The following is a 19,071-nucleotide window of genomic DNA, read 5'->3' as shown; positions in this document are numbered from 1 at the left end:
ATGAGACCCAACTAAACAGTCGTCGTTTCATCTGATAAGCGTCAATATAAATACACGCAAGTTGCTTTTGTGCATTTCCCAACTATTCCGCCTTTGTTCGTTTGGGCCCTGGTTATTAAGAAAGTACATAAGAGTACCTGACAGATCTCGTATCATAATTATCGATGGCACGAAAAGTCCCCTCATCGAGGTATTTTCGCTATAGCGAATGTCAATGCTCAGATAGTACTTCCTATAAGTATCTGAGTCATACATACGTGTGTTTATCTATCAATATGCGTGATTATTATAAGTAGAGTGTGCCTCACCTGCAAATAAATATTATTATATCAAATTCGACTCTCTATGATATAATATTAATGATTTAAAACTCTAATTTGTCCTTTAATTATTGGTTAAAATCTCCATAAAATACGTATTGATGCATTTTAATTCAATATGTTTAAAACCGAATCATCCATACGATCTTATACCGCGCAATGAAGAATATCGTGTGATTAGTTCAACAAATAACACTAGGCAACAAATTTGAACTTTTTGGCTATTACAAGAACCAAACCCACTTTTTTGGATAAATGTGGGGCCCCATATGAAGAAAAACCATTTTTTTTATGGAGAAGTTTTTTTTTTTTAATTTTTTAAAATTTGATTATGATTTATTTTTTTTTTTCAGAGGTGCACCCACATTTGTCATCATTACTCGAGAATAGCATAACCGATTCTCAAAAGCTTTCCTTTTCTGAAAGCTAATTAATATATCTATAATTCATTAATACAAAAGTTGAAGATTTAAACTAGTAGCTTAAGAGACATCAATTTTTGAATTATGGTTTTTTTTTTCTATTTTCTATTTTATTTGCATAGCTGCATTAATTACGCGTCGTTTAAGATATAATTCATTAAAATCTATGGAGAGACGATGGAGGCGATATAATATTATTTTGTGTCTAGGCATGTTTTTGTCGACTTTGATGACTTCCTTGTGGAGCAACGTGACCTTAAGTATGAAATTTTTTTGTGATTTTTTAGATGTCTTAACCAATCTCACACAATATCAATTTGTTGTTATTTTACATATTTGGTTCAAATCGATCCATTATATCATATAGCTGTCATAGGAGAGGTCGGTTAAGAATCAGCCTATAGTATGAAAACTTCTGCTGTTTCTTAAGATATATCACATCCAATTTCGCTGGTTGTGTATCTGGTAATGTGTTATATATCCCTACCGAATTTGGTTCAAATTGGATGCCTTTTCAATATAGCTGCCATAGGAACGATCATTCGAAAGTCCAACTTAAGTATAAAGTGGTTTTTTATTTTTTAAGGTATTTTCAACCAAACTCACAAACAAATTCTATATTGTCCTTTACATCTTCACCAATTTTGGTTCAAATCTGTCCACTATATCATAAAGCTGCCATAGAGCCGAGCAGTAGAAAATCAAGTTTTAGTATGAAAAATCGGAAATCGGACCACCATATCGTATATCTGCCATAGGAACGATCGATACGAACGGTCGATAGGCAACCTTTAGTATGAAAATCTTTTTTGTTTTTTAAGTTATCTGTACCCAACTTACAAATTATAAACCTCGTATTGCGTGTCCAAATTTGCTTGGAATTGAATCACTATAACATATATGCTCCATGGAACCGATCAGTCGAAAATCAACCTTTGCGTAAAATTTGTTTTAATGTTTATATGCTAATTACTTAGCCGTCTTTTCATAGATTTAAATGAATCATAACTTAAACGACGCGTAATTAATGCAGCTATGTAAATAAAATAGAAAATAAAATGTAATAAATTTGTTTTGACTTTTCCTAGAATTTTAAACAAAAAAAAATCGAAAAAAAGCTAAACAAAAAATCATAATTTTCTTTATTCGAAAATTTATGTCTCTTAAACTACTGGTTTAAATCTTAAACTTTGTATTAATGAATTATAGATATATTCATTAGATTTCGAAAAAATTAAGCTTTTGAAAATCGGTTTTGTCATTCTCGAGTAATGATGTTAAATGTGGGCGCTCCTCTAAAAAAGATTCCAAAAAAGGCCAGATTTTTAAAAAATAAAAAAAAAATCTCACAATAAAAAATGTTTTTCGGGCCCCAAATCTATCCATAAAAGTGGGTTTGGTTCTTGTAATTTTTTGGCTGTTGCCTAGTGTAACTTGTAACCAGTATTATTTGTTTTCGATTAAATTTATAAATGGGATTCCAACTTTACTAGCACAAGTTTGGGTTCACCCATTTGAAACTTTATGCAGATAAATTTAAATTTGTAATAAAAAAAATTGTTTAATAAATTTCACAACTTTGTAATTATAATCGTGACAGATAGCATTATAATTGAAAGCAGAGTGAATGGGAGACCTGCTGCTGAATATTTTCATAGTCATACAATTACAATGCATCGTACAAATAGTGCGATATCTGATACTAGTTGTTACCCACGAGTGTTGACTGTAATATTTTTAAAAACTTTTAAGCAGATTTAATAAAAAGTGATCATGTATTGCAGCAGGCTCTGATTACTAATCGATCACAAGTAAATGACTGAAATTAACCCCTAATGTAACATATGTGAAGTGTTAACATCAATTTGAACACCATTATTCGTTTTTTTTAGGTTGCAAATAACTACACACAAATTGTTTAGTCACTTGTTTGTGTTGATCTTATTGATTACTTTATTGTTATTCCATTTATTTAAAGTAATTTATTTATAGCTATTCTTGTTGTCTTTGCGGCACTTCACAATTTCGATAAGTGACTCCCTCCAATCCCCAATTCCCGCCAAATCCCACCAGCTCCAAGCGCCCACTCTTGTTTTGCAATTAGCATCGACAGCAAGTAAAATCAAATGAAATATGAATGATACAACAAACTCATAACTACTTAACGCTACATCCTGCACCCAATCCATTCTGTTGATGTCTTCCAGCGCAAAAAAAAAAAACAAAATGAAAAAAAACTTAAAATATATTTAAATAAAAAAGTTTACTCACTTATTAATTAAAGCCGCGGGGCTTACAAGGCGCAAGCGAGATGGCTAGAGAAATGGTCAAATCGTTAGTGTTTTTTGACCTACGCGTTTTGTATCAATTATCCGGATGCGAGCAAACCAGTTTTTGTCTAAAATCAATTTTTTTTTTTTTTTGGCAACGAACATGTTGATTGTTGTAGTATTCATTGTATGCTTTGTTAATGTACTCTCGGATCTCTATAGATTGTTTATAACAATATGCTTCATTCAATTGCTGAGGGCATAGAGTGCGTCGCAGTAGTACGTCATTTTGTGACCTAAAATCTAAAATGCTTTTCGTGTTTTCTCACATTCCAAAATTTCAAATGAGGTTTCATCATAATGCACAGAAATAAAAAGAACAATTATAAAGCATCTTTAGATTTAAATTAGCAACTGTTAAACTTAGTATTTACGTGTAGTCTTAGAAATATAATAAATAATCTTTAATTGTGTTGTTACTTTGCCCTAATGTGTGGATCGTGTCGGATTATACTTATGAGTTAAGCTCTTGAAATGCCCTCATTATTAGTTACAATAATTTGTAACAGATTACGACAGAGAGTGAAAGAGAGAGAGAGGTATTGACGAAATTCAGTTATTATTTATCGTCGATTTGTACGAGTTATTAAACGGCGTCCAGTGGTAGTAAATTTGTAGCATCACTCATACGCCGCATGTGCTGCCAAACTAAAACTGACAATTAATTATGAGTAATGAGCCAACTAACTGTCAAAAATGATGATTGTCAAAGTAAGTTAACCGAACGTTACCGAATCGATAGAGCGTCAACGTTCGTTCTAACGGTGCACACGAAGCTCCATGACGTCGACGTTGCGTTGACGCTGCCGCTGCCGCTTACGTTGGCAGCATTTTCATTCATTGATCTTGTCAATTGTATCGTTGTTGATTTCTTTGGCTTTGGCTTTGGTTTTGGCTTTGGCTTTGCCTTTGGTTTCGGCTATCATCAACTGAACTTGATTTCTATTGATAACAAGTTGTGAGCAGTGATGCCAACAACAACGACTGCGTTATCGGGTTGCCGCCATCGCTGCCGACGCTGCTCTCGACAATGTTGAGAGCAAGTTTTGGGTAGCTTATCAACAGCCAATGCCACTGCCTCGAAGTCCAAGTGCCTCTGGCTGGGTGGCTCGAAGTTTTAGCCAGCTACGACGGCGGCAGTCGGAGGTTTAGTCTGTCGTTTGGCTTATTGATTCGACCAGATCGACGGTACTCAACGCGTCCGCTCACCGGTCGCTAAAATCGCTGCCGCCGTTGGCGTCGGCGTCGCTGCGACGCTAAATGAAACGCTTTGACGCGTTATAATAACAACTGTTTGCCGTCTTTGGACATTCAGTGTACGATATCCCGGCGTACGGTGCAGACAACGTCGACAGAGAGAGAGAGAGAGAGAAAAAGATTAAAAAAAATAAATACCGAAACCAAAAACAAAAAAAACGAAAAACAAAAATTACAGAACCCCCTTATACAAAATCCACAAGGCAAACTCTTTTGTCACCAGTTATTATACTGACAGTATAATTGTGTTTTTTATTGTTTTTGTTTGTGCTCAAAAGAAAATAAATACAATTTAATTTAAAAAAAAAAAAAAATTAATTAATTAAGTGCCGAAATTGTGTTAAGTTTTCGTAAAATTTAAATAGCGCCCACGAAAAGTTCAAAGTGAGTGCGAAGTGAGCGTAAAGTTGCTTTAACAAAAGTAAGAAAGTAATAAGTAACGAGCTAAAGAAAAGAAATAATACTTAATACTAAAATAAAATAGCAAATTTAAGCACTGAAACAACAGTTAAAACTGTTACAGACTCTGCCAGTTACTTGGCTAGCGGCTGGCAGTAGAAAGACAGGCGGAAATCAATGGAAAATAGCACACTTAACGCATAATTGGCAATATGAAATAAAGTTACAACTTTACACTCGCAACCAGGTTATTAAAAACAGGCCACATGTGTTGCCAGTTATATATAAACAAAAGAATGAGAATATTTAATAAACTACTTAGGAGACTAATTAAATAAATAGCTAAGCACATTAATCGAGTGCTAGGCGCTTAGTATCTTTAAAATACAATAAGCTTTTCTTCTCCTTTACCTCTTAGACGTCTTGTTGTCGACCTTGGCCCAAGTAATTTGAGTAGATTATGCGAATTTCTAAATCGTTGTAGTTTTTCCATAGTTCACCATTCTTCTAAGATCGCTTATTCAACTCTGAGTGTTATTAATTATGGATGTATGGAATTAAATGCCATTAACATTAGTTAATAACAACATTCTATCGATCTGTCTTGATAATTTATTTATTTTTTTGCGGACGATCTTCGGGGCTTACAGTCAGTTCACAGCTTTAAGCTCAACTTCATTGCTGTATTTGACCTTAAAATTGCAACTTGAACTTGTAAAAACATAAAAAAGGCAATTCTTAACTTATATAAATAAATGCAACTGTGAAGAAAGAAAAAAACGAAGCCGCAGTCATTTCGTATGCAATAAATAAAAATACAATAAGAAATATATACAAGTACATAAAAAAAAGCAATTAAAATGCCCCGTGGTAACACTTAACATAATACAGTTCACTGGGTACTACTACAAACATTTCATTGTTGCTAACAATAATTTATTAATTATACAATTTTTAAATGCAACCTTAACATTCGCACCGCTTTTTTTGGTAGACGAGCCCTGCCCTTTAGAGTATACAAATTAAAATCAAAGTGAAACAAAACCATCCAAGCCAAAAACAAAATAAGCCCCAACCCAGACCCAAACACAGGCCAAATGAAACAAAAGGCAAGGCAACGCCAAAGGAAAAAATAAAACTTTTAATTAATGCATAGTTAATATTAATTTGCCAAGATATAAATAAAAAATAAAAAAAGCGAAAAACAATACAATATACAAATAATAATAATTAATTTATGTTGCTGGCATTTCGTTTTCACGGCCAAATTGCATTCGAGTCGAGTAGTTTGCAGGGGGGTTGCCTTATCTTATGCATAACCATAACCATAATCGGTGAATCGTTGGGGTCGCCCAAGCCAATCCACCCGTCGTAGTCCGTAGCTGTTATTGCCTCGCCTGCTAATTACTCAAGTTCTATGGACAATTTCAATGGCTTGAGTTGGCCCTGCTGCTTTGGTATTGTTATGGAGTTGTATGAGTTTTGTCTTTACTAGATATCAGAATGATCAATTGTGATATTCTTGTTATTCGCTTCACATTTCTCCTTCGTTTTATACTTCTATGATATGATTGCTGGGCAGAAGGAGACATTTTGAAACTATCTTTTTTACTTGTCTCATTTCTTAGTATTGGGTGGTAACGGATAAAAATTAAGTAAAATGCGATATTCATAGGCCAAACATTTTTTTTACTTGTAACTTAATTTAATATTAATTATGTTATTATTAAAATAATTTTGTTTTCTAAACTAGCTTTGTAAACAGAGTTTTTTATGCACTGTAATCTTATGAAGAAAAAAAATACCTTTATTACAAATTTTTTTGAAAAATATTAATTGTGTAACGCATGAAATTTCTCATTTTTTTTGTGTTTATAATAGATTTTCAAATGCAAAATCAGAATCTGGGCCTACAATTACTACATGTTGCCGAGAACCCGAAAAATTTCATAAATTAAAGATTTTTTTTTTAACGGTCTCAGCTTTTTGTTTCTCGCCTGTAAAAAATATTTCTGGCTATGCCAATGATGATTCTATAAAAGTAGCTCGGACAGCTGGTTCAATTAAGTATAAGTTTAAGTATATTATGTTAACAAGTGGGCGGTTACAGTCGAGCACGCTCGACAAAAGGATACCCTGTACCCAGGTACTCTGTACTGAGGTTGATTTTCGACCAATTATTCCTTTTGCAGCTATATGATTTATAAAATCGACTTAAACCAAATTTGGTCAGAATGTACAAAATCAACTTAAATGCATATTCTATCAGTTTAGTTGCGATCTTTTAAAAAACAAAAAAAATGTTTATACTAAAACTGGATTTTTGACCGATCGGTCCTATGACAGCAATATGATATAGTTGACTGATTTGAACGAACTTCGGTCAAGATGTACAAAACCAAGTTAAATGCATATTCTATCAGTTTGGTTAAGATATCTGAAGAAACAAAAAATTTTTTCATACTAAAACTTAGTTTTCGACTGAGCGGCTCTAGGGCAGCTATATGATATAGTGGACGGACTTGAACCAAATTTGGTCACGATGTATAATACCAGTCCATATGCACATTCTATTAGTTTGGCTAAGATATCTCAAAAATCAAAAACTTTTTCATACTAGAACTTCATTTTCGACGTATGGTTCCTATGGCAGCTATATGATATAGTAGTCCGATCCAAAAATAAAACCAACTTGGTTACAAGTTTATAAAGACATTTGAATCCATAAATATTTTTAACGTCCGTAACAGACAAAAATTACGTTTTTTTTTTTTAGCGGGACTACTTATTTGTATTTTCTCAGCTGGATTGATATGGTCATATATTACACATTATTTTATGTATTCGCACTTTTTTTTTGTTATCATGCAAAATTCGCTAAAAAAAATTTAGCAAATGCACATAAACCTCAAAGTCGATTTCCATTTTTGGTAACGGGCGTAACGGAACTTTAAGCATGCACAACTTTTCTTCCAAAACAGTTAACCTACCTATAAGCTCAAAAGTACTTCCAATGAACTGCATTTTGCTAAAATTTCATGAAAATATATCAATGTGCACGCCAGTTGTGTTAATTTAAACGTGCAAGTTTACGTACGAATGTAACGTCCGTATCGCAGGATTAGCCCATATATGTAGAACAAAACTAATACAATGTACCAATAAATATTGCCAGTTTTTTTACAAATGCACCAAATGTTGCATCCGTGACTACAGGGTGTTTGCAAGTCTTACTGTGTAAATTAGCCTACAAAATATGGTTTGGCATTAGAATTGTCATTAGCCTAGCTAAGTGAACTGTTTTACCCCTCGCCATCTAAAACAAAAACACATCACAGCAAAACTAAACAAAACAAAACCTCAGCTGTTTGCTTTGTGTGCAATTTCTCATTATTATATTTTCTTTGTTGAACTGCTGCGTGTTGTTAATGAGCTGATCCCCTCTCCCAGCTTTGCCATATGACCAGACCCCTTTTGGGGTCTGTCGTTTATTCTCGGCTGTATATTCTTAATTCCCAGATCACCTGCACTTGTTTAGGATTATTCATTTCTCTTTTGCCTGGTCCACTTAAACTAGTAGTAATAATAGTAATAGCAATTTATATGAGAACCATTCAAGAAGGTGGCAATTTATATTATTCTAATAAGGATAATGGATAAAAAAGGATTGATATTCGCTAGAAAAAAATATGCTCATATATAGAAACCTATCTAAATCATACGAAACGATGTCAAGAGTAATCTTCGTACTCTTATAACTTGATTGAATTTCTATTCTTATAACTTGATTAAATTTCTACGTTTCTTTTATGGAAATGCTTTTACTCGTTTTATGAACTTCTGTCCAAAGATGTATCTACGAGCAAAGTTTCATTTGTAGATGATTTATAGAAAGATTGCATCATGATCTTTGATCTGATTAGATTAGATAATAATGCACCTGCTAATATTTTTATACATGTATACTATATAAATTATAGCATTAGCTGTGTATCGATATTTATATGATGAGTTAAGTCAACTTCATATTGTATTTGTATATGAGATCACTGTTGCCACACACTCACGCACACCCTCTTGACCATAATTTGATTAAGCTGTCTTGGTAGTAAGCCATAGTAGTAAACGCTTTGATGAGTTAATGGCCCTAAGCTCAAGCGATATATTGTCGTTTTAGTTGTGTACTATAACAGGCATGCAGTCTTATTTTATTTAATTTTATTTATTTTTTGTTGACTTTTCGCAAGTTGAATGACTTTTGTTACAGTTCCAGTTTCGGTTTCATCAAATTTCAATCATTTGTTGCAAATGACATTTTTTCTCAGGCCGATGACGTAGTTAACGTCGAATTGTGACTACCAAATAATTGTTTGTTTTGACCAATTAAATTTTATACAATTTAATTATTTTTATTTTGTCGATTTCTTTCGTCTGAGCTCGTCTCTTTCATTAAAATGTTGGTAGGTTCATAAATTAATATAATTGAATAGGTAAATTAAAATTTTTGAGCTCAAAGAGCCAATAATCAATCTGTTCCACCTGCGTCATCGGAATCGCCTTAACAAAGGCTTGCCTATATGGACACACATACATATTCAGATAAAAATACATCTACCCGAATAAGTTCATATAATAAATAAATAAACTAAGCATCTGTCAAAAAACTTGTTGCCAAATAAAATTCAATAAAGTTGAGTGAAATAAAATTAAATAAGCAAACAGAAACGACGAGCCACATAATAATATTTAAATTTCAATAGAAACGTTTATTGTGTCGAAGGCGTCAAGAATAATATAGACATAATATATGTTCGTGTGTACATAAGTATGCAAATATACATAGAGATATTTGTATATTTTTCTTATTAGCATATCGGTCATACCTATTCCTAATGTCCAAGTCTCTAGAGTCTTGTGTGGCTCCTTCTCGCGGCAATAGGTGCTATTTGCTAACAATTATGATGATTTGATTTATTAAAAGTTCGTTTACATCAAAATGCAAATGCAAATGTAATTCATATTCAAATTAGTTGGGGCCTCTATATATGCAACAACTGCTCCACTGAGAGTTGAGAGAACTGAGAGCAATCTAGATGGCCACATTTTGCCGCTTCACGTGTTTGCAATATTTTCATTTGCATATGTGCAGGTTTATCTCAATGAAATGCTGCGTTACGTAGCCGACATGTTCGCCGCACGTTTTAATCCCCAACTCGTGAACAGCATCACCAGAGATGCCTGATAGTAAAACGGGCTAAATATCTATAAATAAATTTAAATGATTAAGTTGAGCGCACGTTCGTTGATTCGTCCCATATATGCATTAGATAGATGCGTAATTAACGCACTTCAAATACTTGACCCTTTACTCAAAATACTGACAGTCTAATACTATTATAAAATTTAAAAATGTAAGACAGATTATTTATTAAGTTTTTTTTTTTATTTGTAATTTAAATGTAAATGTCATTATTTGATATACTTGTACAAAACTGCTTGAGAATATTAACATTATGTGCATTTTTTCACTTGTTTAATTTGTGCAATTTAAGATAATTCAAAAACCAAAGTAACAAATTAGTACAAGTCGACACAGAACATAACTGAAACGTTGAGAATGCAAACCAAATCGCTTAATTAAAAACCTGGGAACTTTAAACATATATGTACATATACACACATATATGGGTATATATGTATATGTTCAAATGTGTTAATAGTGGCGATGTTCTCAAGACGACACCGGCGACTTAATCACAATAAATAGAAATAAATAGAAATTAACAGGCAGCGCACATATTGTTCACGGTTTGCAAATTAACGTCAACAGTATGTCGTCGAGTTTCCTGGGGATAGCCCGTAGTCCGGTCTCCGGATTGTGCAGCCCATTAAGCGGCGACAGTTGTTACATTTTATATCGGGAGCTTACGCGGTACGCGAGGGTTTATGCAAGAGGCATGAATATTTTCAAAGTGCCTATTGGCTTGAGCTAATAACAAGTGTGAAGTGTTATATACTCGTTAAAGGAAGATAAATATGGTAAAAAAAAAAAAAAAAAAAATACTTTTACTCGCTGACTATTGTTATTTGCCCTTGTATCAACCCTTGTAGTGAAAGTTTCATATAAGGAGTACCAATGGTTCCATTCCAAAGAAATGGTAACAAAAGAAACAAATAGCAATAATTGGTTAGTATAAATTTAAAAGATGAAATAGTAGCAAATTGCTTGTATTTTTGCGATCTTTGTTGTTTCTTTCGATGATTTCCTTTGCCTTATCAGGGAGTGTTTTGCCTGCCATCCCTTTGCGTCAATCTGAGTCTGCGTTTGCACATTTACCATTTGCGATTATTTGTAATCTTATCAAAAAGGCAGGTGCTAAACAAATATCAAATACCAACTGATTTCTATAGGTTGTTAAAAGATATGAATTAACGTACTGAAAGTGATCAAATCTCAACAATTTCAAATCTAATATGCCAAAAAAAAAGAGTTCTAATGTGCGATTAATTTATTACAAACAAGTATACTCATATATTCGTATACTCGAACACAAATGTGCATATAGTTTATTAAGTACTCGTTTAATCACTATATGCTGTGCCTGATACGATCTTAGATTTGTTTATATTTATCATAATAAGTAATTTCATGTTATTGTGTTTTTCTAGTTAACTTAATCGTTATTCCCTTTTTTATTCCCTGCACCCATTAAAGATCACTATTTGGGTGGCTAATGAGTTTTGCAAGTTTTTGTAACAGACATCGTTAATACTTATATCAATTAAAGAATTACAATCACATCATTAAAGTTGCGATTTAAAATTAATTTCCCAAAACATCAAAATCGACAAAACATCAGCAGAACTTTTAATATTTAGGCAATCAATTAAACAGATAGGCAACAACAACAAAACAAGCAAACGAATAGATAAAGCAATAAATTGACAATTTTAACAAATGGCAGCAATTAACAATACGCATAACAAATCCATTAGGAGCCAGAGTAATTTTTAGGGCCTCTATTACCTATAGTTATATAAATATAAAATACAATATCTACATACAAATAGCACCACAGCAATGTTTTCCCCAATTTAGCATACAAGTGTTACAGGTTAGGTCATTTAGAACTGACCCAAGTGATTTTGAAAAAAAAAAAACAGTTAAAACTAAAAATTTTTTCCCGTTTGGAAATTTATTTAGTGGGGTTCAAGGAGATTTGTTTCAGCTAATATTTGAGATGGATATCGCGTAAATGAACACCCATAGCTATGATAGCAAAATGCACTCTTTTTTTTTTTTAGTATTTTCCATGACATTGGCCAATATTTTAGACGACATGGCGGCTATTTCAAATCGAATGTTGACTTTCAGTTGAGCGAAGGTCTATAATAACTCTTTCTCTTTGAAATTTCTAATTTTTTTTTGCAAAGGCAATAAAAACGAAGCTGAGATTTTACTAAGTCCTAAAAGTTGCATATAAGTAATATCCATAAATATGCCCAAAAATTAAAAAATATTATTTTACTTTTGAAAACTGGTATTGAAAATCGATAAATTTGTATAATTTTTCTGATGAATAAAAAATTGCTTTTTTTAATGGCGATGTTTAAAACCTAATTTTCAATTTGATGTTCAGTTTGGATTTACATCACTAGTACACACACATATCCCTTATTTACTTCAAGACTTCAAAAAAGTAAGAGTTCATGATACAGAAATATTCTTAAATACATTTTCAGAACTTTTATACTTTTCAAGAGCAGGTCAAATGAAATTCTTGTTTTTACTGCAAGGTGGCAATAAATTAAAACTTTAAACAAGTTTTTTTTTCTAATAATTCTCTTTTTTGAGTTATGACTAAATGAGCTACATATAAATACGCGAATTTATAGGAGACACTGCAGCGTTGACGATGAATGAGCTGCAGTTGTGTGTAAAAGCTCGCTTAATTTAAAAGCAAAAAATTACACAATTTATTTGGTCATCGTCGAAAAGTTCCGCATTGAAAATCGAATCTAAATCAACTTAATTATGTGACAATTAAGAGAGCAACATTTAGCAATAGCAACAGTAAAAGGCAATAGTAAAAAACCCGGCTGGCCAACGACATTTATTTAAATTACTCGTAATACAGTTTGACTGTGAGTCTGTTTCTCAATTTTTCAATTTGTCACTAGCAAGTGTGAGTTGCTCCCCCGCATAACGCTTAACGTGTTGACTATTCTCTGACTTTGAACTTGAACGTGACAACATTAAAGTTGTCATTATTAGTTAAATTGTTGTCGTTTCAGCTGTCTTTAACAAATGACTAGTCCGATTGATGCGGCTTATTCGTAATGCTTGAGCCAGTCTACAAATAAAATTGTATTCAGCAAACAAATAAAAATAAATGATTATACGAAAAATACAATAACAATAACAGCGACTACTTGATCTTTGAGGCAATTGTTATCACAGATATCAGAAAAAATGAAACTAAATTCTGTCACAAGCACTTCAAAGTACAGTGAATGGACTGACTGACTGAATGTAACGTGTCACTTCAATGTTGCCAATGTCAGTTGCTTGAGAGATAAGAAGAGCGAAAAGATTTTAGCTGTAGATGGGGCGACTCACGCACTTAAATCAAAATATTTCAATATTATATTAACGATCATGGGATCATGAGATATATGGTATATTGATGTATTTTACAAAAATTTTCTATTTTTTTTAAAGATTTTTATTTATTCGACAGTTACGATTTCGATTAATTGCATGCCGAGTTAAATAGAATCTCAATCAAATTATGTTATTCGACATCTTATTGCCTAACTTATGGATTTTTTGTAGGTGATTTCATTCAAGCTGTTACGCGGTTGTAGGTTTTTCCACGGGTTTTTTTTTTTAACTAATTTCGGCACTCCATACACAGGGGAATGACTAATGACCGTCTCTATCAGTACTTCTTCCGAGTTGTTGTTTACTTTATGTGCCTATAGTTTGAGGAAACGTTTAACAATCTGAAGTGCATTAATATTATTATTGAAAGAATTCGCACATGTCGACACTTTCCATAGAAATTAAGCTAAAGTGTTTTTTTTTTTACCATAAATAAAGCGATTAGAAATAAGCCATACACTGATAAGAATATATTTTACTATTTTGAAAGAGTAGTACTTTTACACGTGCTTTTTTAAAATATAACTCGAATATGAGATAATTTATTATTGGTCTATGAAATATAAATGAAATCTCAGTCTTCTAAGTGACTCTCCAAGATTTTTACAACTTGTCTATTGAGCTATGAAGATTTTAAAATAATGTTTATAATCGCTATCAAATATGATATTTAGGAGCGATCCTTTTAATCTCCTTTGCGTCTTTTATTCTGCGTTGAAGGATGGATTTAATTATTACTTATTTACTACCGTGGATTTGCGATGCTCGTATGTCGTGTGACCGAGTTACCGATTACCTTGATAAGTTGAAAGATTTGCTGACCAGCTGACTTGATGCTATAAATAGCAGACTTTGTTGTCGCAACAACAGTCTTAACAATGATTGTTGGGGCTCCGAAATCTAATCATATAACTTGTCAAAAGTCCATAAACTTGAAATCGACACACGCTGAATTGCCATTGCTTGGCAATAGTGTTTTGTCGTTTCAATTTGTAGGATTAGTTGCAGTCGAATTGACGCAGATGGTCTTTTGGCTCGCTGGCTGCAAGATTGTTCATTTGGCTTGGCTATTGCAGCTGCAGGTTTTTCTTTTTAGCACAGTTTTTGGATGGCCGAAACTGGTTGCTTTTCAATGCGCTGCTAAATGTTTTCATTAATGCAAATGCAAAATGCGTGGGCTGGTAAACCCGCTTGAATGAAAACAGGTCCCTACTTCCAATCAAAAACTGAAGATAAATAAAATAAAATATACATATATAAGTCAATAAATAAAAGAAATCAAATAACCAGATGGTAACAGACATTCATACATACAAGTATTAAGTATGTTATAAAAGAGAAACAATTTTCGAAAGACGGAAGTGCAGGATGCTTCTGCAGTGCAGAATTCAAGTCAAAAGTTTTACCGTTAGATGCTTAAGAGACTTTTCTCACAATTCGGTTGATTTTCAAGCCTAATGTAGAAATAATAAATATCTTGGTTCCTACTTAAGTCTGCAGCAATGACACAAAACTGGAAAAACCTATAACCTATAATTGTATAATGCTGTTACTGGATCAATCTGCAGGGGACTCTTTATTTTAATAATTTTTTAATTGCTTTTCCCTTATTAATATGTACTACTTTTATATATTTAAAATTCTGGGATATAGATAGTATGTTTGTATGGTATATACTATGTATGAGGTATATACATTTATTTGTTTTTCGAACTCAACCTTTTTAGGAACTCCTGGTTCGTGTAATGAATGGGTGCTCAACAATATTTTTCAATCATATGTATTTTGATTTTTGCATTGATTTCCATTGATAAACGGAAGTGTCTCAATTTTAGTTAAGAATTCTATAACTTTCAAATACAAACACAAATACAACAAGAAGATCAACAATATGTACGTTATGTTGTTGCTTGCAGCCATATCAACGGTCCGGTGACTAAAGCTCTGTCCTCTCTGCTCCTCAAACAACTCAACCCGCCATCCCCCACCCGCCTCGAAGAACAGGACACAAAACAACGAACTGGACACAGGACTTATTACACTATACTATACACACACACACACACATCACACACACACACCCGACAATACACACACACCCGACAACACACTCACACACACACACCCGACAACACACTCACACACACACACACACACGCACCCGACAACACACATACAATGTAATCCAAATAATTCTGGCTCTTTCAAAAACATTTTTTTTCAATTTATATTCTTCACGCATTTTCTTAATAACTTAAAAGAAGTATTTAAACTATAACTCACTTACATCTAACTTAATTTATTAAAATTTGCAAGGAAGTCAATCAATTTTTGTGTGATATTTCGATTTTCGATTCTGTTCAGTGATAGTTCCAACTCTGAGAACCTTAAATTAAAAGAAACCTTTGCACTTGCAAACTATGCCAAAACATTAATGGGGCATAACTAAGTAAAAAAAATAAAAGAAAAACCTTAATAGATATACGCAAATATACATAATATATTATTGCACCTTTATAAGTTGCAACTGTTTAACAAAAAAATTATTTTTTTAGCAAGTGTTTAGTTTCAATTGTAGTTAACTTAATGAATTTCCATTGTGCAACTGAGAATACTCACATCAAACACACAGTTGCATAATTGGCTTAAACTTTAGCTGCTGGGCACGCTTAAAGTCATTCCAAAACAAACTCGCCCACACAAACACGCTGACACAAAAACCGAACTAATGCAAAAATGTCGCAGACAAACGAACCGCAGAACCCAACAGCAAGCAATACTGACCACACAGACCACACCATCCAAAACACAGGCAACACACAATCCCACAATCCCAGTCCATCCATACCAAATGAGCTGAAGCAGCGACAGAAATCTTCGCTCTCACCGCTGAATGTGCGACGACTTTCCTCCTATGCCGCCCACAATGAAGCCGCCGATATTGGGGCAGATGATGGTGTGCTGCCGCCATCGTCCACAACCATCAATATACATTCGATCAACAACAACAATAACAACAACAACAACAACACCAATACCAATAACAACAATAACACATCATCAACGTCCTCATTATACTCCACGCCACCAATATACCAACAACAATTATCAACAATGACCACAACGACACCGTTAGATGCGGCTGTGGATGATAAATACAAGTTATTTACCATCTTCAATGGAAACGGTGAGTGTGACAACAACAGACAATTGAGGCAGCAATTATTTAACAGCAGCAGCATCATTAGCACTAAATATATACTAATAGATAGACCAGTTACCATCACCTCAGTTTGTAACTAATTATCTGATATCAATACAAATAGTGATAACGATAACGATATGCTGCTGCGATATTAGTGCTAAAAACTGTTGCCCCGTTGATTTCTTATTCCAATCTTGCTCTTATTAAATGTATATACATATATCAATCTTTCACTCTCTATTTTTCTATTTCTCGCTATCTTTTTATTTTCCATTCTTTTGTGTCTCTACCTTTCTTATCTTTATGCCAACTTTTTAACTTTATATTGAAAATTTAAGTCTTGCAGAACTCAAATTAAGCTATTCGTAATCATTACAGAACACATACTTATAAGTCTCAAGGGTCGGGACCAAGACATTACTAACGAACATAATAGAAAATAAATCAGTTTGAATTATTACGATTTCCCTATCAAGGCTATAATTCAATTATAAGTGCTAGATTGATAACACTTGGGGTTCCTGATTTGGTTTTTGATTTGTTTCAGAGGGAAAAAATATGAACTTTTCCTATTTTAAATTTATGCTTTCTTATAAGTTCTTAAATTTATCAAACCTGTGCACGTTTGGTCAAAACAAAATAAACGTAATTTTCAGCCTATTTCGACAAATGAAATAGAATAATTATTAACGAATGATGGATACAAATGCGTATAATGCTAATGAGAAGATACCCAAGGTGTTTCTTAAATTGACAAAGTCAAATTTAAATACTTTCCGAATTCTACAGAAATGTCAACCGCAGCCAATAACTTAAAATTGATAAAACAAATAAAAAAAACTCACATCTTGTGAAATTTAATTGCAGAAACATTTTCAAGTTACAAATGAATTAGTTCATTAATTTGAGCATACCGACAGCACCTTTAAATAAATTAAGTTTTTCTATATTTTTGCCTGTTTTGCCAAAATTTGACTTCCAAAACGGAGTGTTTGTATTATAATGATTTTTTAACGAAATCTTTCTTCTAGAAACAAAATGGTAATGAAAATGCAAAGAGTACACTTTAATTCTAGTAATAAAGCTTCTTAGGGACTAAAAAAGTTAAAATATAAAACATACGAAGTAAACAAAAACATGGTGGAACAAAATGTGGCAAGCGACGTGTCGCGTGCGATAGTGATTAAAGCAAAATAAAAAATAAACTACATAATATTTTCGAATCAAATAAAAGACATTTTTAAGATGCATCAATGCATAACATTCATAAATTAATCGAATTAAAATATTTCCTCAGGTTTCGCAGTAATCAGTGTTTTAACTGTGAGCCGCGAGAACGACTTCAGTTTTGAGTCGCATGCGAATGCCTTGTTTTTTTGTAATTTTATTTAAAAACGAACCATTGCCGAAAATCAACATCAACAGCTAATCAATAGCTATAAGTTTCGTCTTTTGTCAAAATTCAAAAATGTTTTGGCATACGTTTTTTTCACTTTGAATGCGTTCGAATGTCATATATTCTGTTCTCTTTGTTAATTTTTGTATCCTTTTTTTTCTGGTCGGCTTGTCCTGGTATATACGATTGAACAAACACGGATGTTGCTAAATCTTGATTGTTCATAAGAAAAATTGCAAGAAAACCTTTTTTATTTGCACAGGTCATTAATAAAGCTACAGTCTTAACAAATCTTTAGAAAATATGAATGCTCTCCAGTTAATATTACCAATATAACATTCTCTTTATACTTCTCATGACATTTTGCCTATATTCCATATAGAAACACAAAAATCGAAAAACCATTAAAACGTTAACAGTGACAAGTATTGCAACAATGATAAGCCCACACATTGTACAAGTTATTCCGTACGATTTTCAAGAGAGCGCATTAATTAAAAATTGCGACAGACACTTATTATGGTTACCTTATTTTATAATTGCACAATCGCAAATATTATGCATGTTTATTATGGAAGATAATCATATTAAATATTTATTAATTATTGCTTACTCTTTGTATTGTTGTTGTTGTTGTTTTTTTATGGACGAACGATTTGTAATTTATTAACTTGGCACAACAAAATTAGAATCAGACACAAAAACAAAATGTTAAATCAATTTGGCAGCTGAAAACGTGCTTAGGCCACTGGACAAAAAAAAAAAAAAACGTAACGTAACGGCAACAACAACAGCATCAACAACTGACAGTCAGTCAGTCAAACAGACAACAACAACACAAATACATATTTTATTCTTACCCCGCCTTTTGAAGGGGTGCTCATAAGTAATACTCGTTATTTATAGTGATGTTAATTAATTGTCTTGCTAATTACACAATGCTCTTGACTTTAGTAGTTGCATGCGACACACTCACGCACACACACAAGCACACACACAAGCACACACACAAGCACACATTTATATATATTTATTTTTATTTAGTCTGATATACTCGATTACAACTGTAGATAGCAA

General features: G+C 32.8%; 2 protein-coding genes and 1 long non-coding RNA gene across 8 annotated transcripts in view; 2 read left to right on the top strand and 1 right to left on the bottom strand.

Annotated features, from left to right (window-relative positions):
• LOC117794190 (protein ovarian tumor locus) overlaps positions 1-3,733 on the bottom strand; it is a 31,451-nt gene extending 27,718 nt beyond the window's left edge. The window contains exon 1 of the mRNA XM_034634704.1: positions 3,014-3,733. The gene's annotated coding sequence lies outside the window, so the exon portion shown is untranslated. The remainder of the gene's footprint in view (positions 1-3,013) is intronic.
• LOC117794192 (solute carrier family 41 member 2) overlaps positions 1-19,071 on the top strand; it is a 42,364-nt gene that overhangs the window by 17,127 nt on the left and 6,166 nt on the right. The window contains exon 1 of one of the 3 annotated variants that reach the window (XM_034634710.1): positions 15,549-16,580. The exons of the other annotated variants lie outside the window; for them this stretch is intronic. Coding sequence (XP_034490601.1) covers positions 16,130-16,580 — 451 coding nt within the window. The 5' untranslated portion in view covers positions 15,549-16,129. Of the gene's footprint in view, positions 1-15,548; positions 16,581-19,071 lie in introns of those variants that run through there. 3 annotated transcript variants of the gene reach the window in all.
• On the top strand, positions 4,185-15,456 carry LOC117794199. Of its 4 annotated transcripts, none has more exons than XR_004618382.1 (2): positions 4,185-4,750; positions 15,310-15,456. It is a non-coding gene; the product is annotated as an uncharacterized LOC117794199 (long non-coding RNA). The 4 variants fall into 4 exon arrangements; XR_004618385.1 differs by having other exon boundaries at positions 15,229-15,456; XR_004618383.1 differs by having other exon boundaries at positions 4,186-4,713.

Source organism: Drosophila innubila, chromosome X (assembly GCF_004354385.1).
Source record: "Drosophila innubila isolate TH190305 chromosome X, UK_Dinn_1.0, whole genome shotgun sequence".
Classification (NCBI taxonomy): Eukaryota; Metazoa; Arthropoda; class Insecta; order Diptera; family Drosophilidae; genus Drosophila; species Drosophila innubila.
This window is presented reverse-complemented; position numbering and strand designations above follow the sequence as displayed.